This window comes from Neopsephotus bourkii, unplaced genomic scaffold (assembly GCF_033783945.1).
Source record: "Neopsephotus bourkii isolate Nb327-2 ecotype Australia unplaced genomic scaffold, CSIRO-AGI_Nbou_v1 NB_107, whole genome shotgun sequence".
Taxonomy (NCBI): domain Eukaryota; kingdom Metazoa; phylum Chordata; class Aves; order Psittaciformes; family Psittacidae; genus Neopsephotus; species Neopsephotus bourkii.
Genome location: NW_026900624.1, coordinates 11,375,062 through 11,399,231, shown reverse-complemented (window position 1 = coordinate 11,399,231; position 24,170 = coordinate 11,375,062). Strand labels below are relative to the sequence as shown.

Here is a 24,170-nt window from a genome sequence, read left to right as displayed (position 1 = left end):
GGCAGGCTCTCAAGCTTTATCCTCAATATATTTTCCACAAAACACATGCACAGCAGAAGTGTGCAATATAGAAGGAAATTTAACTTTATGCAAACATGGAAGACAAATCTTAAAATGAAAACAAAATAAAAATCACAGCCTCAAGACCACCAGCTCTGAACCTGGTAACTATTACTATCCAGCACACTACAACAACGTTATTCTTTCCTTCCAAAAGGTTTGTATTTAAGCTTCCAGAAAATTGTAACACTGCATCAGCAATTTAGTTCTCACTTATCTTCTTTTCCACACTTCAGTGATGAGCTTTTTCAGTAACATAAAAATAGCCTGATAGTAGTGGTGGCCCTATCTTGGCTGTGTGAACAGAAGGAAGCGGAAAAGATGCTGCCCTTACCTTTAGGATGGGAGCCATGAAGACAGATACACCAGTCAGAATGAAAACGATGACTCCCGTGACTCTCTGCTCCCTGAAACAAAATCATGGGGTGAGCAGGATGGCTTCAGCTTTTGCCCTGCTTTTAGCCCTCCATTTTTCAAACACCTGATCAGTTTTCATATGTTGCTCTGCTGTCTGGGGATCAACAGCATGCTGCTACTCAATAAGGAGGAGTGTGTTTACATATTAAACATTAGAAACCAACAATCCAAATCCTCTGCACAGCAGGATTTATAGCAGGCAAATAGGTAATAAATCACTAGCTCCCCACTTTTAGATTAATAGCCTGTTTTGAGTCCTGGTCATAGAACCCCAGCAGCTGGACAGATGGTGCAGGGCTTCGTGGAGTGCCGAACATGTGTCTTCAGCTGCTCCCTTTATCCAAAAATACTTTGGCCAGTCATATTTCAGAGTACTGAAAGTTAAAACATTAAATTTCTATTTAGTCACTTAAACAAGTGGTTGATTTCGAGAACTCCTCCTATGGGCAGCACTTCACTTAATTAAGGCAATCAAATACAGAAAAAAGATTGCTTGATTAAGTAGAGCTGATGGCTCTAGGCATGGCAGGTTTACACTTTTTACCATTCTGTTTGCTGATGTCCAATTTCCACGGGTGAAAAAGTCTGCAGCAAATTTATCTCCTTTCTCAATCATGGGAAAACTGCATCTGATCCAGTTGAATAAACTTGGGGAGTTACATGGGGATTTGTCCAAGGAATTGCCAGAGAGCTATTCCCCCTGAACCTCTGCACATGTCCTGCTTGAAGCAATACCATTTATAGTACAAACTGATCTCTGCTGGCAAACAAGGCAATTAAGGCCTTTCTGGCTTGACATACCTCACTCCCAAAAACTTGGGCTGCTCTCCAGGAGCTGAAGTTTCTGTCTCCATCTTCAAGCTGTCGATATGAGCAATGGAAATGACAGTAGCAGCAACATACCAGGGCAGACCCATAAAGGAGCATATGATCATCAGAATAGCCACCCAGAACAAGTCCAGATGATATCCAGCACCTTTCTGTGAAGGGAGAGGGATAATCTTCAGCTTAATTATACTAAATACCAATGAAACTGTCAGGGCTCCAACCCATTTCCTTCTACAGCATATTCTGGCCACAGAAATTGTCATAAGAATCACAGAATCATAGAATGATTTGGGTTGGAAGGGACCTTAAGATCATCCAGTTCCAACACCCTGCCATGGGCAGGGACACCTCACACTAGACCATGTCATCCAAGTCTCAGTCCAACCTGGCCTTGAACACTGCATTTACTACTTCTTAGGGCAACCCGTTCCAGTGCCTCACCACCCTCATAGTAAGAACTTCTTCTTTATATCTAATCTGAACTTTCCCTGTTTAAATTTGAACCCATTATCCCTTGTCCTATCTCTGCAGTTCCTGATGAAGATTCCCTCTCCAGCATCCAAACAGCAGAGTAGGAGACATTGCTCCTTAAAGGGTAGATTACCTGACTCTGCAGGGAAAACAAATGTGTTAAGAATTCAGGCAAGCTCTGAAGACAACAGCATGCAGTAACCACAGGAGAGCACCAGACTTCCAAGCAAGTCTGGCAAAAGACCAGATACCTTGTAGACACTACATAGTGCCTGGAGGTTCAGCTGGTACAAGCTGTGACCAGTCTAATAGTTTCTTAGAGAGGTAACTTGACACAGCAGTCCATGAGTTAAAGACAAGAACCTTCACCAAAGGATATTTGGTGAAGTAAATGAGGTAAAAGACTGCTCTGCTATGAGGACTCCTTCTGAGGTGGTGGGAAGCCTAGATTGGTACCTTCTTAAGTCAGGTCACCTCGTGGCTGCGTGCCAGCTTAGATGTGTACAGAGCTTTAAGCACCCTTTACATCCTAAAGGTAACATTTGCCATTTGCTGCCTTAGAGTGAGATGCGAAGTCTTATATTTAGAATAAGGATCAGCTGGTGGATCTCATACTTTGGTCTTCACAACTGGTCTGAGCTTTGCTGATGGTGCCTGGTGGTTGCACCCACCTCTTGGATTTTGGGAGGAAAGCAACAAGAACAGCTGATGGGCTCATACCCTATTGAAAGGAGAAAGCTTTCACTCTTCACTCCTTTTGAAAGACCTCTGATCTTCTATTTTTTTAATCCTTTAATGAACTAACACATGAACTCCATCAGTCACAAGCACCAAGAGAAGAAGCAGAAAAACAGAAGAACCACCAAAGAAAGGGATCTGCAGAAAAAAACACTTGAAAAATCTCTAAGGTCTGCTATTTGAAAGAAGAGTAACCTTTTTTTAATCCTGTTCTATTTGATTATATAGGAAAGAACAAATGATCTGGACCTATTTGGTGACCCAGGAGGGAAAGCAATCCAGCTCCTTATAAAGAGTCCTCATTGTTTTCCTCATATGTGGACTGCTTACCTTGGCTGGCCAGCAGCACTGGGACAGGCACTTAGTGACACCCTGCCAAGACTCCAGGAAGGAGCTAGCAGATAAACCCTGTCCTTCTTCTGGACTACCATAGATTTTGTGCGTGGAGCTATTTTTTATTGCAGAGTAGCAGAATTGGACTCAAGAACTTCCAATTAAACAAAAGAATGTCCTCACAATCATAACAAAAGAAGCAGGAAATAAAGTTTTTATATGAAACAGTACTTTGCTGGAGTGTTTATAGCTTGTTACTAAAAGAGTACAGCCAGTGCTGACAGCATAATCATGTTGAGAGTGTCTATAAGCTGAAGAGATGAGGAGCCTCTTCTTCATGGAAAAATAACAGTGAATATATTCCTCCAGTGATTAAGAAAATGGTATGTCTGCTTAGGTGGGTGCAAGAGATGGCAGTGACAGGACAAGGGAGGATGGCTTCAGGCTGACAGAGGGGAGATTTGGACTAGATATTAGGAAGAAATTTTTACTATGAGGATGGTGAGGCCCTGGCACAGGTTGCCCAGAGAAGCTGCAGCTGCCCCATCCCTGGCAGTGTTCAAGGCCAGTCTGGATGGGGCTTTGAGCAACCCACTCTAGTGGAAGGTGTCCCTGCCCACAGATGAGCTTTAAGGTCCCTTCCACTCCAAACCAGTCTGTGATTCTATGGTTACGAAGATGTGGGCACAGATATATTCAATATATCTGCCCAGACTGAGATGGCAAAAAGGGACGTTCTGAGGGTTTTGGTTATTTTTTTAAAACCAGCCCCATAAGCCCATCAGCCAGCACTCATCATTGTGCACAACAAACCCTTCCCATTCCCTGTTACTCTGTCTTTCTCCTCCAGGTCAGGTTGAGGACAGTCTTAAATCACACACTGGTTGTCTAATGCCCACAGTGACCATGTGAATGGAAAAATCCTCCTCTTTTCCAAGTAAAAGCTCCATTCAAATTTTCAGAAGGTATCTAAATAATAACCCAGCATTACCCACGTTTTGAGGGAGTCTTTACTCTCACGGGGTAGGCTACTTGAAACATGCCCCATTAGCAGGAAGGGAGAGTTGTCTTCTACATGAATTTAGTATTTTTCAATAGAACTGGCCATGCAGGGCAAGGAAAAACCCTAAAGGCATGAAAAAATGCATAGCACCGGTCTGGAAAGTTCATTTTAAAAACTACATCCTAGGTTGTTACATGTCAGTGGATACAAAGCTCTTCTTTAAAGAACATCCAACTGTGGCTATGCCCTTGGTATGTCCCAAATCTCTGCAGCTTACTGGCTTGCTGTAAGGGAATGAACAGTTCTTGTAGGAGGTATAACTGTATTTGCTGGACGCAGAGGACAGCATGCATTTACCCTACAACAGCAAACACCCAGAATGACTGGCATCAACTTTTCTCCCCAGTTTCTGAGTTCAATGATTTCTCATCTCCTGCTGGAAATGCAGAGCAAGCCCGATGGACAAACAGAGCAGACAAGCAAATAACTTTACTTTTGTGGACAGATGTGCACCCTCCTTCCTTTTCTAACTCTTCAAATGGCAGAGTCTTGCAGAATTACCAAGGCAAACAACACCTCTAGGGTCAAGACTGGTGCATTCTAACATGAACTCATCCAGCCCTTGACTAAGGTAGACCAGAACTACTATGAGTAGAGCTGCAGGGGCCGCAAGGTTAAGGCAGCAGCTTAGACATGGTTCACGTCAGTATTCTTTACCAAACAAGGTTTGAATAGCCTATATTCACAAGTTCTCTTTGCCATTCCCAAATGTTTACAGTTGGAGAGTGAAGCACTTGCAAAGAAAGACCAAAATTTAAAGGTTTTAAGAAACTTTTGAGTTTATGTTGACATGAAAGGGAGTTTTAAACAAAAGTCCTGTCTCTCCAAGAAGGACTGCTTTGATGTCTTATGGCTCTACCCACCTCTTTTCCAGATGAGCAGTGGGCAGGATGTGATGGGTCTAAGCCCCTTGCTTCCCCTACAAGGGACAGAATAGCTGGCTGGTTTTGTGAAATTCAACTATTCCTGGCATGGGACCTCTTTATGATGGAGTAGGAAGGAGCAATCTCAAAGCTTCTCATGTGGGAAAATTTCAGGCCACAGGATGGTGAAGCCAATCAAAATGAGTATGAATAGGTGCTTACTGAAAGAGGCACTGAGAGTTGGCCCTGCACTGGGTTCTTGCTATAGGCTTCAGGAGGAAGGCCAATGCTGCTTGTGCAATGCTCAAGCTACTCAACTGAATCAGTGGCTTTTCTGGCAAAAACCCCTCTATGCTAGTTAACAAAATACATACTGCTGTTAAACACCAGCAATGACATCTCTTAGGTGGCATGTACCTTCAGCACTGCCACAGGCCCTCCTCCATCTCTAGCACAGAAAAAGCACCGGGCAGCTCTCTGCATATGTGGAAGACACAATGCACACCCACCTTGAGCTTGTGCTCCTTCCTGTTGACAATGACAGCTGTGATCTGCTGGTCCATGAAGATGAGGATAGTCACCAGCAGTGCAGGGATGGCTGCTGCCAGGTATACCCACCATGGGTTCCCTCCAAAAGGTGGGATAAACCAACCCCTCTCAGGGCTGGTTGGCTTTTAACGGCAAGGAAAAGAGAGCTTGTATTAGAGCCACAATAGAGTAGTGATGACAGCCTAAATACATTTGTACTTCCAGCAATGAGGCCACAGGAAGACACTTGAGGTTTGAGACAATTTCATCCTTCCCATCAACAGCAACAAAAGGTTCAAAGTACAGAGGCAGGATTTAGGAGATAAATAATCCAACCAAAATGGTACTAATAAAAAAATTATGTGAGTAAAACAGTCCCTTCCGGACAGCTGGCTGGCCTCCTGTTATTTTATACAAGTCATTTTATACATGACAGATGGGTAGAAAAGGGAACCTCTTCCAAAGGCCACCAAATAAACTGATAGTGACCTACCTTGAATTCACTTGGCACAATTAGTTTCGGTGTGTCCACACCTACCAGGGCATCTATTCCACAGAAAATCAAAATGGACAAGATAATGGCAAAGTCACTGATGAGCTTCCGGGCCTGGAACAGAAGTTGATATCATAACAACAGTAGTTAGTACCATGAAAGACGTCCTGCCCCTCCACTCTGTTCTCATGAGACCCCACTTGGAGCACTGTGTGCAGTTCTGGTGTCCTCAACATAAAAAAGGACATGGAATTGTCGGAGCAAGTCCAGAGGAGGGCCACGAGAATGATCAGGGGACTGGAGCACCTCCCGTATGAAGATAGGCTGAGAAAGTTGGGGTTGTTCAGCCTGGAGAAGAGAAGCTGCTTGGAGACCTCACAGCAGCCTTCCAGTATCTGAAGGGGGTCTATAGGGATGCTGAGGAGGGACTCTTTATCAGGGGCTGAAGCGATAGGAGAAGGGAAAAGAGGGAAAGGGAAGAAATGGTATTTTACACCAGACAATGGAAACTTCCCTCTAGAAGATGGAAAGACCCAGTGGGTTCAAACTTAAACAGAGGAAGTTCAGGTTAGATACAAGGAAGAAATTCTTTACTGTGACAGTGGTGAGGCACCAGAACAGCTTGCCCAAAGAAGTGGTAAATGCTCCATCCCTGGCAGTGTTCAAGGACGGGCCAGACACAGCCTTAGGCAACAGGGCATAGTGTGAGGTGTTCCTGCCAATGGCAGGGGGTTGGAATAAGATGATCTTAATGTCCTTTCCAACCCAAACCATTCTATGATTCTATGGTTTAGTTTCTATGTGATGCTCCAGGCTTGTGTTTGGTGGCAATAAAAGCTCATAGTTTCTTCTTTTCTAGAAAAAAAGGTGTACATTGTTGTGCCTGATGCCATTTGCCAAAATGTGCCTTGATACTTCATTGCGTTGTCTGAAAGCCAAATAATTAAGCCTAAATGGAAGAATGAAAACAAGCCTAAGGAAAAAGAAAACTGCTTTTCTAAGAAACTACTACACAAATTCTTCAAGGCAGTCTCACTGATGTTCATCTGACAGTGGCCAACAACCATTGGTACGGAGACCTAACTCATCTACGTCGGTTCCTGCAGATTCTTTAGGATCAGCTTCCAGTATTAACAGGTATTGAATATTTGTCTAACATCCTTTTTTAGACACATAAAATACTGTTTCCTGCTTGCCTTCTGACCTCTGCGTCTTTAGGATCCACATAGCCATGTTTTTCTATGCAGGGACAGAGACTGCTTCTTTGACACGTGTTGAGCTTCTTATGTTATCGCAGGATTCCTAAGGCGTGTGGCTTCAGCAAAAAATACCGATGTCCCCAGACACCATGATTTTAATATGACTGACTTTGTGACGCAGATTAAAAAAAAAAGGGAAGAAATGGTGTTTTACACCAGACAGTGGAAACAGTCACAAACTTCCCTCTAGAAGATGGAAAGACCCAAACTTCCATGACAAATGACATTCTATAGGACTGGCAGAGATCACATTGCTCTCTAAGTTCAAACAATCAACCAACCTAAACAAGACAGGAAAACAAACTGGGCTTCTCAGCTGACTCCTCAACATGCCCTAAGAAAACAACAGTCCCGAAGGCACTGGAATATTACAACTTAAAGCTGGCACTGGTCACACCCTGAAATTTAACTGGGCAGGACCCACTGTGCTGGTCTGTAACTGCATGGTCTTTTCAGAACTCTTGTTCCTTGCAGGTTTCCTGGGTTTCACATGGTTACAGATAAATTGAGCTGCATTCCAGCCTGAATGGAATTTGTTTCCTTTTTATTAAAAATAATAGAGGTTCAATCGTAACACAGCAGAACAGTAAACATCCATGCAGGATAAATCCCTGTGTGTCAGAATGCCAAAAATGGGGGGGCGGGGGGGGGAAGGGGAAGGTGCCTCAGAATGAAACATAGTTTTGGTATGCATGGAAACTGCCAGCTTGCACATGTGTCCTGGTGACAAAACAAGTGGATCCCTGAGGTGTGTGTAAGCTGGTTTAAGTCTGAGAAAAATCTTGTTTAAATCCATGCAGAGGTTTTTCAGGTCATCCTTATTTTGCATCTGATCCTCAAAGAAAGGGAATTGCTGCTTTGGGTGCCTACCATAAGTGGTAGAGCAGGACTGTAGCTGAGTTCAACAGTTTTGCCTTCATTTTGAGTATTTTAAACGTTATGTGATAACATCAAAGCTTAGCTGCTCTTAGTCAGTGACAAAGCAAAAGTCTTCTTTTGTCCTCCCCAAATACTCCCTGGTGCTATAAGCAGGGAGACTTCTGACATAAGGATTAATAATCCCTTTTGGTTGTTTGATTTCTACAGAACAACCACACAACTCACCTCAGGGTCAGTACATCCCATTATACTGTGTACCTGACACTGAAAACGGCCAGATGAAAGTATATGTACCTGAACATCTCTTCTGATTTCCGAAGGCTGATAAGCTGATATATCATGATATATCTCAGCACATTTAAAATCACTGCCCCATGACACATTAGGGCTCATTTTGGCTCTTCTGCTGCCTTACATGTGTCCTCCAGAGACACTGAATGACAGCTGAACAATCCCAGACAGTCCTTGGTTTTCACCTCAATCCATGCAAACTGGCTTCCCCACAAAGCATTCCTCCCTATGTGTGTGTGACACCGATACCAAAAGGGAGGCTGACATTTGCACTCTGAAACAGTAAAAGAAACAAGACTGCCAGGCTGAGATACTTACAGTAGTTGGAAAATAGCGGCTGGTCTTGAATTTCTTCAGGGCCATGGAGCAGGTGTAAGTGCCAAAAAAGAGGATGAAAGACATGAGGGTGATGTCAGGGACATATTCACAGTTGTTGCCCACAAGTTGTCCTCCATATTTCAAGCACTCCTTCATTGTCAGAGATGACCAGTCAATGGTGGTATTGTACTGGAGAGAAAAAGAGAGGGTTTCCAAAAAGCTGTGCATGAGCTGCTCATGTGAAGACAGGAATGGGGACAGATCATAGGGAAAGATACTTGGAGGAAAAGGGAGGCACACTGCAGAGGTTAAAAATCGCTGCACAGACAGAATAGATTTTAACCTGGACAGGGGATGATATTACCCAGTAAGAGAGGACAGTCTGAGCCTTGGAAAAAAGACAGAGATCTTTTGACCTCTACTGTGGTCTGCCAGCCATGCTGGGCATTTTCTTCAGTTGGAACCCTCACACTGAAGCTGGAGTGGCCTAAGACCACCTGAACAACACTAAACCCAAACCCACTTCTCTCAGATCAAGACCAACACTGTTTCCACAGGAGAAAATCTTCCTCCTTGCCCTTTCAATGTTAAGTCCAAGCAAACCTCAGGACTGTGCGACCATTTTACTGCTGACATCTGACTAAAAGGGGATCTGCAATGTATTTAAGGTGTTCTCTAATTTTATGACTGCATGCATTAAGAGCTGTTCAAGAGGGGGTTAAGCTGCAGCAAAGCACCATCCTCCACCAAGTACAGAGGTTTTGTTTGCTTGAATGTCGCTTGGGGTGGTAGGCTGTGAACAGGCTGTAAAAATCAAAGGAAGCACTGCTCTTCCACACAGCTGGAGCTCCAAAAATTCCATGTGGTTTACAAACAAGCAGTCAGAATGATGCCGAGGTTGAACTTCCCTCTCTGCTATCTGGTCCCAGCACATCCAGCCACCTTCCCCCGGGCTTCGAGGCAGCACAGTGCTCTGCCAAGCCACTAAAACCTGCTCAGAGCACCAGCTCACCACCAAATACAACTGTTTCCCTTGACTTCAGCAAGAGCTGAGGGTCTCTTTCCCATGGTCTTGCCAAATAAGAACCTGCATCTGAATTTGCTTTAATTGCTTCCATTCTCATTTGAATATGTCCTTACTCATGATGACTGAGTGTGATGGCCAGCCAGATGTTACAATTTGGATTTCAGCTCTCATTGTGGAACCCATAGCTGCACAGGACATGTTAGATGATCATCTTCTTGGTGCTTGTGAAGCAAAGCCTAAAGAAGGGGCTTTTCCCCTCCCTGCCCTGCATAATTCAATCACATCAGTGCAGGAATGACGATAGAAAAAACCTAAATGCACAAGAGGCCAAGAAAATAAATGTGCATAGAGCAGTGAGCTCTACGGGAGAGTGGGACTGCAGAGAACATATATGCTAACAGCAAGAAAAAACTAAACTATTTTCAGGCACCTACAAAATTCTGTCACTCTAACACTCTGGGGAGTTTTAGAATCACGTCATCTCCTTTTCTGCCTGAAAACCCCAATGAAAGAAATCACAGTCCTGGGAACCACGACAACAGAAAGAAAGAGGATTTTAGAATAACTTTACACGAATAAATCCATAGAGGCTTCAAAGGCTGTATCATCTCAGCCCTTGGAAGGGCACTTACCATGTCAGAAGAGAACAGCTCATCGGCTGACGGCACCGTTGTCTTGTTAAATAATGAGCTATTAACTGCAAGAGAGGACGGAAAGAGGAATACCATGAGTATGGTGCTGAAACAGTGAGGAAGGAAAGCGAATTCCAGCCACTGAATCATTTGTTAACTCCACCAAACTGCTGGCAATGTCTTTGCTCAAGTGAGTCAAAAGTATTGTTTCAGAGTCATGTTCAATCACCAATCACTTAAAAAACGGAAAGTAAAAGCTAAGTGAAACATATTTCAAACCTAACTCCTGTTTATCTTGGAGTTCATTGTAGAAAAAATTACAGAAAACCAGACAGTGTAATATTTCATGGCCTTGCAATATTTTTCTACTGATTTATGGATTAAAATAAGTATCCACAGAACACTCCTATAATTATTAATTTAAAATTAATGCACAACCCCAAAGACATCCTGAAGAGCAAAATGCATTTCAGAATCCAGCACACACATTTTTCAAGTTAAAAAAGACAAAGAGTAATCGAAACCAAGAAGATGAAGATCATTTCTGTAAAAAAAAAGGGGCAGCATTCATTGTGGCAATAAATGTTTTCCTTTTGTCTTTCTGGGATTAGAAGTCATTTATTTGAAATTTCATTTAGAAAAGCAGTCCTTCCTGAAAATAGGCTTGTCAATTACATCCTCATGTGTTATTTAGGTTTTGCAAGGGCTGATGCCAAAACTCTGGAGCCAAATCTTGATGACATGGCAATTAAAACTAACTGTGAAAGGCCTGAACTGGAGTATGAGGGAAGAAGAGTTAGCCTCATCTCTGGCATGACAAAGATCCATGAAGTTTTACCTGCACTGGCATTGGGGAAAACAGTAAAGAAATCTCATCCCTAGTTCCATCACAACCCATGACAGCTTCTCAATGCCTACAATACCTCAGCAGCAGCAGGCATTATCTGTACTACAAGGGTATCACTGGAAAGAAAGTTCTGCTACTGCACTACACTTTGTTTCCTAAAACAAGGCAGCCCCTTTTGCTAACAGCATGGATTTTTGGCTGAGCATTTTTATGCCATTTGCATTGTTATTCCATTTCCTGATGCACGCAAGCTTGCAAATTTTCAGGGATGCAATGTTAGCACATAGGATAACTGATGTTCTCAAGGTTCTCTTGGTACCTGCTTAGAAAATCTGCTCCTGCAAGACCACAGCTATACACACACATATATCAGTGTATTTCAGATCTGTGAAAAGCCAAACAGTTAGTGTCATGAGTGATGTGCTAGCAGCTATTTAACAGGGCACTTGTTCCTGTGGAAATTTCTTTGCTTCTGTGTATCAGATCCACTGTGGAATGACGTGCCACCAAGCAAGGGATGAGAACGGCCAGAGAACCTAGTGATGTGGTTTAAACACTGGTGTTTAGATGGCAAGTGGAGACCTTCAATTTGGCATTGACCATTCCCCATTGTCCTAACTCCAAAAAATAAACCACCCTGTCATTCACACGGAAGCAGAACTAGATCCAAATCCAAATGCTGGCAGAGAGCCTACAAACGTAAGCACATAGCTCCTTGGGAATCAGTTCCCAACACCTTTTGCACAGAGGCAGTGCACAGCAACCAGGATCATTTCCTGTTTAACAGGTATATTGAGATAACCTGAAGTTGACTTTGAGCATAAACCAAGTTTCTTACTCACCCCTCATTGTTTGAAGGATCCTAGGAGTGGCTGCAGCTTCCCTAATAGTGTGAGCCAGCATACTTGTGTTTGTATTTGGGTTGTGTAACCGTTTGTTCCTGGTTGTGTGGCCAGATCTATACATATGCTGGCTATACCCGCCTTGCAGCCCACACTAGTGATAGGCTGAACTGTTAGATAGACTTCCCCTTCACTCTAGTGAGGATATGTTTGTGCTTTTCCACTCTTACATGCAGTCAGGAGGTGGTACCTGTTTGGGTAATGAATCCTGCTCCTGCTCTTGCCAAAATGGCATAGCAGATACCAGGGGTGACCTGAGCAGCGTGGAAGTGACCTGGCCACCACCTCTGCCTCTTCACACAGGAATGCCATTCAGGATTTACAGCCACTGAGACAGGGGTAGAGAGGCAGCTTCTCCACTGGTGAGGATGGTCACATGAGGAGTCCAAGGAAGGCTGGTTATACCTCAGGAATCTCAGGAAGGCTGGTTATAATGACATTCCAATTGGCACGTAATTCAGCTCTCAGCTTCAAAATAAGGCCAAGATAGGATATCTGAACACAACTGATAAAGAAGAATCTACCTGTTTATTATCTGGACTGCAGCACAATAGAAAAAGAAAGCAAATGCTATTTCCTATCTGCAAAGTGGAGAGCTAATTAAACATTATCTTACCTGGATCTAATGGTTCACAGGCACAAGAGTAATGTGTGATATAGTCCACCTTGAACTCAGAGTTGATGGGGTAATGATCTGCCAGCTTGATCATCTTCTTGAAAGCATCGTAAATAAAGATGAAGCTAATCAGGGAGGAGAAACCTTCTTCAGTGAAGCGGGTGAAGTACTTGACCAGGAAGCTGGCATCAGTGGCGACGAGGATGAGACACAGGAAGGCTGACCAAAGGCCGATCCAGAGGCGAAACTCCAGGTAGTCAAAATCATTGTCTCTGCAACAAGACAGGGGTGGGCACAAAGGGAAAACGTCAGGGTTAGAGAAATCCATGCAGGATTGTGACTTCCCAGCAAGAAGTGGTGAACCACAGCCTTTGGGACCTGTGCTTATTTAGACTCAACAGGAGTGTTCCAAGAGCTAAGCTCTCCCTTTTCAGCCAACCAACTCCATAAATGTATGCGGTGCAATTTAATAGCCAAGGTGGCAGAAAAGCATGCAGAAGTGGTTAAGTCTTGCTTGTGCTTCCACTAATGAATGTTACCAGTGAATTCAACCTCTTCCTAGGCTTCCCAATAAAAATCCTCCCTTGGCAAACACTCACAGAGCTGCAAAGGCCCCACAATATCCAAGAGCAGCTCAATGCTGACAGCCTTCCACCAGCTGAAGACAAAACCACAGTTTACGCATCTCCTTCAGAAAAGCAATCTCCTGCCAAGCTTCACAGTCAGGAGCCTGCGTTTTCATCTCTCAGGCCCTTGCACTAATCAAAAGAAATCAAAACACCAGCAGGAGGACATCAAGAAGCACAAAGCAGAAGATAACAAACCCTGGTGCCAGAGGAATGATGGAGAGAAGCACATCATTCCTTCTGGGAAGTGTGTTTGTCCCAGTTTGCTATACCCTGATGGTGCGGAGTCCAAAGGCAGGCTTTCAGCACATAACAAATTCAAAAAGCACAACACCAGAGCAGAAAAGGCCCCGCCAGGGAGGTTACTGCCTGCTCTGGGTTAGCAACAGGAGGCAGTGGGGCCAGCAGCCCCAGCCCCAGGGTCTTCCCTGGAAGCCAGAATCAGGGTTGAGTATTTGCATTCAACCCAAGCCTCTGCAAGGCTTTCTCCTTATTGTAGATAAGGTACTGGGGAGGGCTGCAGCCTTCTCATACTGAGAGACTGACCTGACAGAGGGGTAACGAACAAGGAAGAAGCAAAGGGACGATTTAGAAAAAGAGAACAGAAAATATCCCCAAAGACCCCTGTATCTCTGAAATATCCAGTCAGTGCCAATGACAGCAGGAGTGTGGAGACCAAGTGTGGAGAAGGCAGCTGGCCGAAGCCCAGATGGCATCCTGACTGCACACCACTGAAGAGCTTCAAAAGGTTTTAACCTATTTTATTATCTTTTTAACCCTCAAAGTCCTGCAGCACTTCAACATCCTATATGCACAATACATATTCTACATACAGTCCATCCAGGGATGCCCCAACCCTGGCAGGGTTGCAGATCAGGTTGGACAGGGCTTAGAGCAACCTGGTCCAGTGGAAGGTGTCCCTGCCCATGGCATGGGATTGGAACTGCATGAGATTTAAGGTCCCTTCCAACCCTAACCAGCCTGGGATTCTATGATAATACAACAAGCTAAGTACTTTTGCTGTGACTAATTTTATTTCTGAGGTCTCAAGGAGAAATTTTCCAGCCTTCTGTGGCTGGAAGGCAGAAGGGCTGGGGTCCTGCTAACCTGGGAGCCCAGAGCCTTGCATCCCACTGCTTCCAGCTTGAAAACCCAGTCTCATTCCAGACTGGAAAGCCTCTGCATGGGAGCAGAGCTCACTAATCAGGGTGTGAGCTGAGCCAGGGTGTCCTGGAGCATCAACCCACCCAAGCAAGCAGGATGCAGGGCTGTAGACATGAGGCTTTTTCAGCTATCTCTCCATGCACACACACACTGACAGAGTCACACTTAAAATGAATCAGTAGATGGGAAATCTTTCTAATTTTGCTCCCAGCAGGGAACAGCATGCTGTGAATATGAACAACCACAAATGCATTATTGAAAAAACACAGTGCTTGATTCCAGCTTCCTTGTGAGAAAGGCTCCCTTGAAAAATCCTGCCAATCTGCTCCAGCAGGTTGTTAGGACAATAGCTTTTATAGCCACCTCCTCCTTGGGTTAAAAATAACCACCTTCTCTCTCTCAAAACCATAAAAAGTGTTTTTCCATCTTGCTTTTTTCCTCCCACGTGCAGCACCTGGGCTCTGACCTGCCCACCAGATGCAAACAGCTATAGCATGTCTATTGCTACTTTTACTCATTTATTCCAGTTGAAAAAAGAAAAGAAAGATGCCTCCCTCTTCCTCTGCTGTGGAGATTTCAGTTTCCCTCCCTGGAACAGTCTAATTTCCTAATATCCAATCTCAAACTCCCCTCTGTCAGTTTAAAGCCATTCCTCTTTGTTCTGTCACTTCCTGCCCTTGTCAAAAGCTCCTCTCAAGATTTCTTGTTGGCCCCTTTAGGCACTGGACAGTGCTCTAAGGTCTCCCTTAAGGCCTTCTCTTCTCCAGGCTGAACAGCCCAGCTCTCTCAGCCTGTCTCCATAGCAGAGTGCTTCAGCTCTCAGAGCATCTCCGTGGCCTCCTCTGGACTCAAGTGAGTTAAGTAACCGAACGAAATCGTCTATACTCCAAGAGTGTAGAATTGTGCACGTGGGATAACATGTAAGTGCATCATTAGCCTTAGCAGAAGCTCTGCTCCTCAGAAGGCTTCTCCAACATGTATTCACAGGAAAGACATGAATATATGCTCTCAATTATTTCTGAGTAACTACCCACAAGATTAAACATAATGAGGAAGGAGATACGACAGCCCAACACACACCATGTCTCCTGCCTTACTGCAACCTGCAGCCTTGTTCAGCTTAATAATTCAATAGACCTTTTCTAAAAATAACCACCAATGCCCAAAGAGCTGTTCCACATCACAGTCGACTGCTTTTGAAAGAAAGCTTAGTAATGCCTAAACTCCAAAAGCTCTTGGTTTTGTGTACTGAAACACTAGTCCTTCACAGCTTGCAATGCTGTGAATGCTCCCTGATAGGGGGAAGGGAGGGCTACATGTGATTTGTGGTGTTTTCTGTATAACCTAAAATGGTCTCCTTGCAGAACACCACCCAAAGGATCGGTAGTCCTACACATAAAATAGTCAGTGAGAACACCTAATGAAATGGGCTCTGGGTGTCAGCTATCATCACTGCACCAAACTTAACATGGTGTGGATGAAGCAGAACCTCTCTATGCTCAGCTCTGGAGTCCTCAGTACAGGAAAAACATGGACCTGTTGGAGACAGTCCAGAGAAGGGCCACAAAAATGATCAGAGGAATGGAGCACCTCTCCAATGAGGAATGGCTGAGAGAGCTGGGCTTGTTCAGCCTGGAGAAGACTCCAGGGAGACCTTACTGTGGCCTCTGAGTTCTTAAAAGGGGCCCAAGAGAAAGGTGGGGGAAGAATTTTTAGCAAGGCCTGCAGGGATAGGACAAAAGGTGATGGTTTTGAACTAAAGGAGAGGAGATTCAGGCTGGATGTGAGGAAAAAATTCTTTACAATGACAGTGGTAAAATATTGGCACAGGTTACCCAGAGAGGTGGTGGATGAACCATCCCTGGAGACATTTAAGGCCAGGTTGCATGTGCTTCTAGGCAACCTGATCTAGTTGCAGATGTTCCTGCTCACTGCAAGAGAATTGGACTAGATGACCTTTAAAGGTTCCTTCCAATGCAAACTATTCTATGATTCTATGCTTAAAGTTTTTACAGTTGAAAGGGAAAAAAAAAACCCAAAACAAAAGCATTTAATGCAGCAAAGCTCCACTGAGGAGATCTGGGAACAAACAGAGCTGTTTCTATCATAGGTGCTTCTGTTTATGTAAATAATAGTGATTACTCCAAATGAGTAGCGATTTAAGGACAAATTGCTAGTGAAATCAAAAGCTGGATTTCTTTCTTTGCTCCTATGGGAAATACACCTGCATCAACTGGGGAGCAGCAGCCCACTGACTGTAACTGCTGCAAACTTCTCCTGGAGGACAGGCCTGGCCAAGTATTTCCAAGAGGCTCTGAGCAGATATACACTCACCTGCTGGCAGCACACGGGGACATGCGTGCCTGTGAAAATCCCTGATGTGATCGCACTGCAAGCTCCACACGGAACAAAGAGATGTTTCATTTCATGCCCTAAATCCCCTCCTTCCCCACCGCGAGCCATCTCATTCCCTGGCTAGTACTTCATCAGTGTGAGACATTCCTCCCCTCCTCCCTTGTACTTACTTGCTGAAATTAAAGAGGAGCCGTTCGAAGACAAGGACAGGTCCTGTGCTGCTCAGAATTGTGAGTGGCTGACCAGCAAAAAGGCAAAATATTGCACCGGCGACTGCTGTGCCCAGGAAACTCTCCAACACACCCTACAATAGACACAGGAGAGAGGTGAGTTCCACTGAATAACCCCTTCTATTAGCTCTGCTGCAAGAAAATGCGTAGTTGTATCAGTGACTGGTGGTGCGCTGTACGATGCTGATATGGCTAAGTCAAAAAGAAGACCATCTCTTGCAGCTGTGCACACTGATGTGTTCATCCCACACAATTCATAGCTACTTATGATAATCAGCAACCTCCCTGGTTATTTCTGAGGCCCAGTTTGATAATGCTGTATCATGTTTTACATCTGACGAGGGGAGGAGAGTGTTTCTGAAGATCACTTCAAGGATTTGACAACTCCTTGAACATCTCCCACATTTTTGATAGTAAAGATACATGTTGGTAGGGCTCTTCCAACAGAGATGTGGCTAGAGGACAGCAATGATGTCCTCCAGAAAATCAGAGCATGGTTTTTCCCTTCTCCAATTGAGCACACAAATAAGATGCTCCTCTTTCAAGCAACTGTTTTAATAAGTGAGACACAAACCAAACAAGGCTACTTCATCCAGCAGCCACATGTTGAGACCAAGGATCATCAGATGTCACCAGCAACAAATAAAATCCATATTTAACAGGCTCTACAATTACCTTTGGCATGTGTGGCAAACCAGCTTCACCTGAGAAGGATAAAAGAGCATGTTTGATGCATTGTTGCATTTTCATGTCCAACTAGAGCTGGGAATTATCTACTTATAAAATGCAAAATGTGGATAAAATATAAATGGCAATAAAATACGATTACTGACTAAGGGTACATCCTACAGAAGTGACAGAACTCACAGGACCTTACCTTGTTTGCTCTTACGGAAACTAATCCCTTTATACTTGACTGAGCTTTAAAGGACCAACCACAGCATTATCTTCTACTGAGTAAGACGTGCAGCTATGAGCATCACCCTCTCCAGGAATACTCACCCAACAACCAGGGGCAAATTTAAGCACAGGCTCATGTGCTCCATTGCAGCTGTGTCCGTATCAGCAGCCTCATTAACACTGCACATGCTTAGCAACCAGGAATTAACAGCATGCACAGATCCTTCTTTCCATCTGTGACAAACTGTAGGGCTGGGGTTGCAGTTTGTCTGACTTATCGGTGGCAATGTGAAGAAGTTAAAGTAAGTTTTGTGTCTCTCTTCTTTGAAAGAGCCAAGTTAGTGTTTACACTGAGGAAAGTATGTTCATAGGATCCCAGACTGGTTTACATTGGAAGGAACCTAAAGCTTATCCAATTCCAACCCCTTGCCATGGGCAGGGACACCTTCCACTAGACCACGTTGCTCCAAGCCCCATCCAACCTGGACTTGAACACTGCCAGGGAAGGGGCAGCCAAAGCTCCTATGGGCAACCTTTGCCAGCACCTCACGTCCCTCACAGGTAAGAGGTTCTCCCTAATGTCTAATCTAAATCTCCCCTCTGGCAGTTTAAAGCCATTTCCTCTTGTCCCTACAGGCCCTTGTCCAAAGCACTTCTCCAGATTTCTTGTTGGCTCCTTTAGGTATTGTAAGCTGCTCTAAGGTCTCCCCTGAGCCTTCTATTGACACTGTCATATGTCAAACCTTCTGCTCTACATATGTTACTATATAGAGCAGAAGGTTTTTTTTTTCTACTGAGTTACTAGCAGAACTTTCTCTAAAGCAATCATGAACTATTTTTCTGGCCACAAGCATCTCAACATACCAGTGGTCAAGCACTGTTATTGCTGGGTAATTAGAGCGGCAGCATGACAGCTGTGCAAAGAAACAAATGGTAAGGGAAGTTTAAAAGATGCCTGGCTGCCTGCTCCTGACACATGCTCAGTCTCTCATCAATCTAGACAAGCTGCTGTACAGTGGACAGAAATCACCTCGCCTTGGTCCTTTCTATTAAGTGCTACTGGTGATCCCATCATGAACAGCCCTGGTTCTTGCAGGGCCCAGTGAAGGGAAATCTCACTGTGATGCTCTGCAGCCTTCATACAAGGACACAGGGACAGGGACAGCAGCCTATAAGCCTCTGCCTGCTTCCTTTGGGGGACTTGTGAGGATGAGACAAGGAATGGCATTCGCACAGCTGATCCCTTTCGCTCCTCCCGCATTACTCATGGAGAGGGCCCTCGCGGCCAGCGCATCTGGAATCTCTTTTCCCTGCATTCTTCCACGTGTCTGTAGCTAAGAATAGTGTCTTTTCTCAGAAACATAAAACTCTGAAGCGAGCTTTGAAAGAAACGTTGGCCATGTCAGGCTCTCAGGGGCAGGCAGCGCAGGACAGGCGATTTTTAGAGCCTGACCTAGCAGCAGTCACATAATTGTTTACAAGAAACAAGAAGCATGAACTTTGGTAGTCCCAAAAATACTGCTTTCTATGAGGACACAGTGCCCAGGGGAAAACTTCCAGGTGCTGCTCCTCAGTTGTAGAAGCTGGAATAACCCTTGTTTGCATTTCTGAGCACAAAGATTTGGTGCAGCTCATGCTCTGAGATGTCTTAAAGAAAACTACTTTCCCACTGCAGGAACCACAATAGTTTGAACAACACATGACATGGACCTGGACTCCTATCCCACTAAGCAGCTCCCTGGAGGAACAATTTGAACTGGTCGCCCTTGGACGCTTCGCTCTGGCTCTGATGATACAGAGACATCTGAGCACAAAGAACACATGATTTTGAGCTTCTATTGAAAACTTGCAGTCAAAAAGGTTGCCCAGAGAAGCTGTGGCTGCCCCATCCCTGGCAGTGTTCAAGGCCAGGTTGGATGGGGCTTGGAAAAACCTGGTCTAGGAGAAGGTGTCCCTGCCCTTGTTAGTAGGTTGGAACTGGATGAGCTTTAAGCTCCCAACCCAAACCATTCTATGATTCTCTGATTCTATGGTAAAAGCCTTCAAGGCTCCTACAGCAGCCAAGAGACCTGATGCCTCTACACACAAGGATGTTGAATAGGGATTATTGAATGGAGGTGGCAAAAGAAAAGCTAGTTGTGCCTAAACCCTTGATCCACCAGTGAATGTTGAGACAAACTGCTGGCACTTCAATCTTAAATCAGTACATAAATAAACACCAGTAAATTCAACTGGTTGTTGTATGTAAGAAGCAAGTAAATGCTGAAGTGCACAAATTAGAAAATCATAGAAAATGTTTTCCTGCACAGAGGTGTGGCTATGTTATAAACTGAAAGGTGAAATCTGTTTTTTTCTAGCAGCTCAGTGATGCACTGAGTGATGCACTTTGCTTCACTTTTGTGGACTGAAGCTCAATTACAAACTAGCTTTATGCTGTCAGGGCTTCTCTCCAGCTACACCCCCAATTCCCTCCTCCCTGAGCACAAACCCCTGTGAAGCAAGGGACAAAGCCTTGGATGGGATATGGGTGCTGGTTCCTTCTGTGGCTCCTGGAGTTCAGGTCATTAATGGCTATGCTGTGTTTATATGTGCTGCAGAGCCTCCCTGTTACCGAAGTGGGGTTCCTAACTGCAGAGCACCAGTGGCTTCCCTTTTCAACACACAGAATAAATCACTGAGCTCAAAATAGGTTGTTCCTGCAGCTTGTGTCTTTCCAGAGACTTTCATTTCTCCAAGCAACAGGAAAACTCACATCAGGTTTTACCTACTGCAGAGAAAACTACAGACCAACCTGTGTTTTCTCTTCCTCCTGTCTTTCCCGCTCCTGCTCCATTGGGTCTCCCTGCTGTGCAGCTCACAGTCTCGGGTACACTTTAGTGAAATGAGATTGTCACATTTGACAAATGAATGACATTATCATAGGGAAGTGTAGAACTCTGGATAGGTGCCCTCCTTTTCTACATTTGGGTTAACTAAACCTGTGTAAATTAATAATTCAGTCTTTGTCATTATGAGCTTAATTATTGTTAGGAGATTCAAGGTGACTGCACTGAACATATTTACGTACAACTTCCTATGCTTTCTTCTACTTCAAAAAGCCACAGACACTTCTAGAGCATAATTCTGCTCCAGTCAAATGAGAAAGACGTTCAGCAGTATTAATATAGAATCCCTTTCCTTCAGACTTTCCCTGAGCCATCTTTAAAGCCCCTACTTCTGTCTTCACTACTGATCCAGCCTGACTCTGGATATATAATATGGTTTTCAGGATCTAATCTCCTGCCCATGGCAGGGGTGTTGGAACTAGATGATCATAAGGTCCTTTCCAACCCTAACTATTCTATGATTATTACGAAATTCATCTTTCTAAAGACCTTGCCTTTTTCTCCTGATCCCATCTCCTGATTTACTCACTTTCCTATGAATCTTAGGATTTCCTTTTCACCAGAGGCAGAAGTCCAGGGACTGTAAGAGTCACGCAGAGGAGGCAGTGCTCTCTCTGTCGACATGGAAAGTCTGAATCAGACTTAGTAATATTAACTGGACTGAAACAATACAACTGAGACACAAACACAGACAGCAGATCAGAGGAACTTCTCTATGTAGAAGGAGCAAGGACCTTCTCTGCAGCCTGGCCATTTTTCAAACACCATTTAAGTTATGATTTTCCAAAGGGCAGCTGTCCAGCAGCAGGGAAAGCAAGCTAATTTCAGTGGAAACACAGGATACCTCTATTAATTGTATCCAGAATTTAAGCCTGGTCAATGCCACACACCCCTCTGTAAATGGCAAGAGGCAAACGACAGATCTGTTGCTTCTGAAAGCTCTTGCTAACCTGCATGTTCTCCGTGGCATCACCAAGCAATCCTCCAAAAGTAATAGCGTTGGTCACTGTGGCCAGGTAGATGAAAAGAATGGCTGAAAGGGCTTGAATGTTTAAAGCATCGTAGAAGTCACTGGCAAAGAAAGGTGCTTTCCTCTTTATGTCTTTGATCAAGCCACCACAGAATCTGAAAAGACAAGCAAGAGGTGACTCGTGCAAAATGTTTCACAGCGAAAGTCACCCAGATAAGTCATCAGAAGCTTTGCCAGAAATGAAGTATTATCTGAGAGGAGTGAGATCATCACATTAGAGAATAGACTTATCGCAGCTGTGATGGTCCAGGGATATCACTGAAGTAATGCTGTAAAGATAATAACTTGATGTAGCTGGAAAGAAACACATTTCAGAACACAAGCCCCAGTTCTGCTGCAGCAGACCACTGAAGTCTGCAGTTCAGGAAGCTTGTAATCTTTTTCCCCCAACTATACTGGTTGATGTAATAAAATACATTAACTCTAGTCTAAATCCCTGCCTAAATTTCTCCACCCCGCAAACACAATGGTTGGGCAAGCCAAACAATCTGCTAAGTGGAAAAATGCTTCAAACTGTTAACCAGAAAAAGAACTACAAGTGAAAGCACAAGTGAAATCATCTTTAAGAACAAGAGAGCTGCACTTGCAGATGTATTATTTCTGTGGAATCACAGACAAGACAGTATTTAACCTGTATAAACTCCATGTGGCTCTGACACTGCCAGCACGAGAAATGTTTGTTTTCTGACCCAGAAATAGGATGCATCGACTGCCTTGTACACACCAATGTGTAATTTCAGATTTTCAGACTTTCCTCCTAGAATCTGGATACTCTGCTAGAACTTAAAAAGAAAACAGAGTGGGAGGGAGGGCACAATGCCACCACACAAACTTGCGTAGTGACCCTGAAATGCTGAGCACACTGTTTTATGGCCACCCTACTGGACTCCTACACGGCATACAAGCAGAGTAATACAGCAGAGTAAAGCCTTGGGCTCTGTTACCTTCTGTATTTCTACCCCATAAAAGCCTTCATTTTGCAATTCAACTACAACAGGAATGTCTGGAAAAGGGAATGTCTCTGCTCTTGGCTAAAGCGCTTCCAGCAATTGAAATGGAAACTGTAGCTGTACCTGCCATGTTTACATCCCTCACAGATCACCTAACTTCACAGGATGTCAACAGCAAACACGTGCCTTGGCCTTCTTTCTTTTTTTTTGTGTTCTTATTTAAGATGCTTTGTAAGTTGCTGAGGCTGAGTATTCAGTACCCTTCAGGCAGCCTCAAGCTGGGAACTGGCTTCTGGGGTCACAGCTCAACCTATACAAACAGTATGTCAGGATGGAAAGCAGAAGGGGAGCAGAAATGGTCCTGCAAAGGGAACACTGCCACCTTACATGGGTGACTCCAGGCACATCCCATTAAGCAGAGCATTGCTGACCTGCCAGTTCGTTGCAACTCTTCGCAGTCCCCATGGCCCCCGCCGCCATGTCCTCCATCATGAGGTGTGTCTCCATTCATCTGGAGGTTTTCTCCACCGGAGTACATGTTTTTCCTAGGCAAGAAGGCAAGGCAAACTGAGGCTCACTGCATTGCTTGATGGCTCCAGCCAACATAATCCAAGATCCCTAATCTTCTTCTGAACAAGTGTTACGCAGCCCTTTCCAGAGCCATGTTGTACAAAGGATACTAGAAGGCTGACCTGCCAGCAGCGAGTGGAGCACAGCATGTTAAAAAGACCAAACAGAACCCCAAAGAGCCTGGATAACCACTATGTATGTTATATGCCTACCTTGAAGGATACAGAATTGCAAGGACATCCTTCCTCCAGCTGTTAAGAAAGACCTGAAAATCATCATGGAATCCTCCAATGGTGTGGATTAGAAAGGGCCTTAAAGCTCATCCAGTTCCAACCCCCTGCCACAGGCAGGCACACCTTCCACTAGACCAGATTGCTCAAAGACCCATCCAGCCTGGCTTTGAACACTGCCAGGGATGGGGCAGCCACAGCTACTCTGGGCAACCTGTGCCAGTGTCTCAGCACCCATATATCTCCCAAAATTACTTCTAGTACATTCTAAACAGAGACAGGCAGATGCAGTCACTGAAGTTGTTCAATAAACCTGGTGTACCCAAAGCAGCAGCTCTTCCCATCACCTTTTCAGAGCTGATGCACGCTGTAGCTCATCACAGAGATAAACCTGCCTGTCTCCTGCTGTTACCTTTTATCTGAAGAAGGAAGAGACTTGGGGGGCTCTATCCTAATGGCTGGATCCCATTCTCCAGGGGGGAGAACAATGACTTCATCCAGAAACTCATCGATGCCAGCGATCAGGTCCTGCCGGTCCTTGGCTTTATACGCAATGTCATGGAACACCTGCAAGGACAAGACAGACCCATAGAGAAAGGGTTGCATTTTCTGAAGCCCAGACTGTAGAGGCAGCTACCAAATTTTGTTCCATAAAAATTCATTAG

At 44.5% G+C, this 24,170-nt stretch overlaps 1 protein-coding gene across 5 annotated transcripts in view; it reads right to left on the bottom strand.

The window, feature by feature from the left end:
- SLC4A4 (solute carrier family 4 member 4) overlaps positions 1-24,170 on the bottom strand; it is a 192,452-nt gene that overhangs the window by 16,651 nt on the left and 151,631 nt on the right. For all 5 annotated transcript variants that reach the window (XM_061360450.1, XM_061360454.1, XM_061360463.1 and 2 more), the window contains 11 exons: positions 23,918-24,072; positions 23,137-23,250; positions 21,676-21,850; positions 16,881-17,014; positions 12,566-12,837; positions 10,214-10,265; positions 8,542-8,749; positions 5,795-5,908; positions 5,283-5,444; positions 1,279-1,457; positions 395-467 (listed from right to left, as the gene is read on the bottom strand). In XM_061360450.1, the coding sequence (XP_061216434.1) occupies positions 395-467; positions 1,279-1,457; positions 5,283-5,444; positions 5,795-5,908; positions 8,542-8,749; positions 10,214-10,265; positions 12,566-12,837; positions 16,881-17,014; positions 21,676-21,850; positions 23,137-23,250; positions 23,918-24,072 (1,638 nt within the window). The remainder of the gene's footprint in view (positions 1-394; positions 468-1,278; positions 1,458-5,282; positions 5,445-5,794; positions 5,909-8,541; positions 8,750-10,213; positions 10,266-12,565; positions 12,838-16,880; positions 17,015-21,675; positions 21,851-23,136; positions 23,251-23,917; positions 24,073-24,170) is intronic.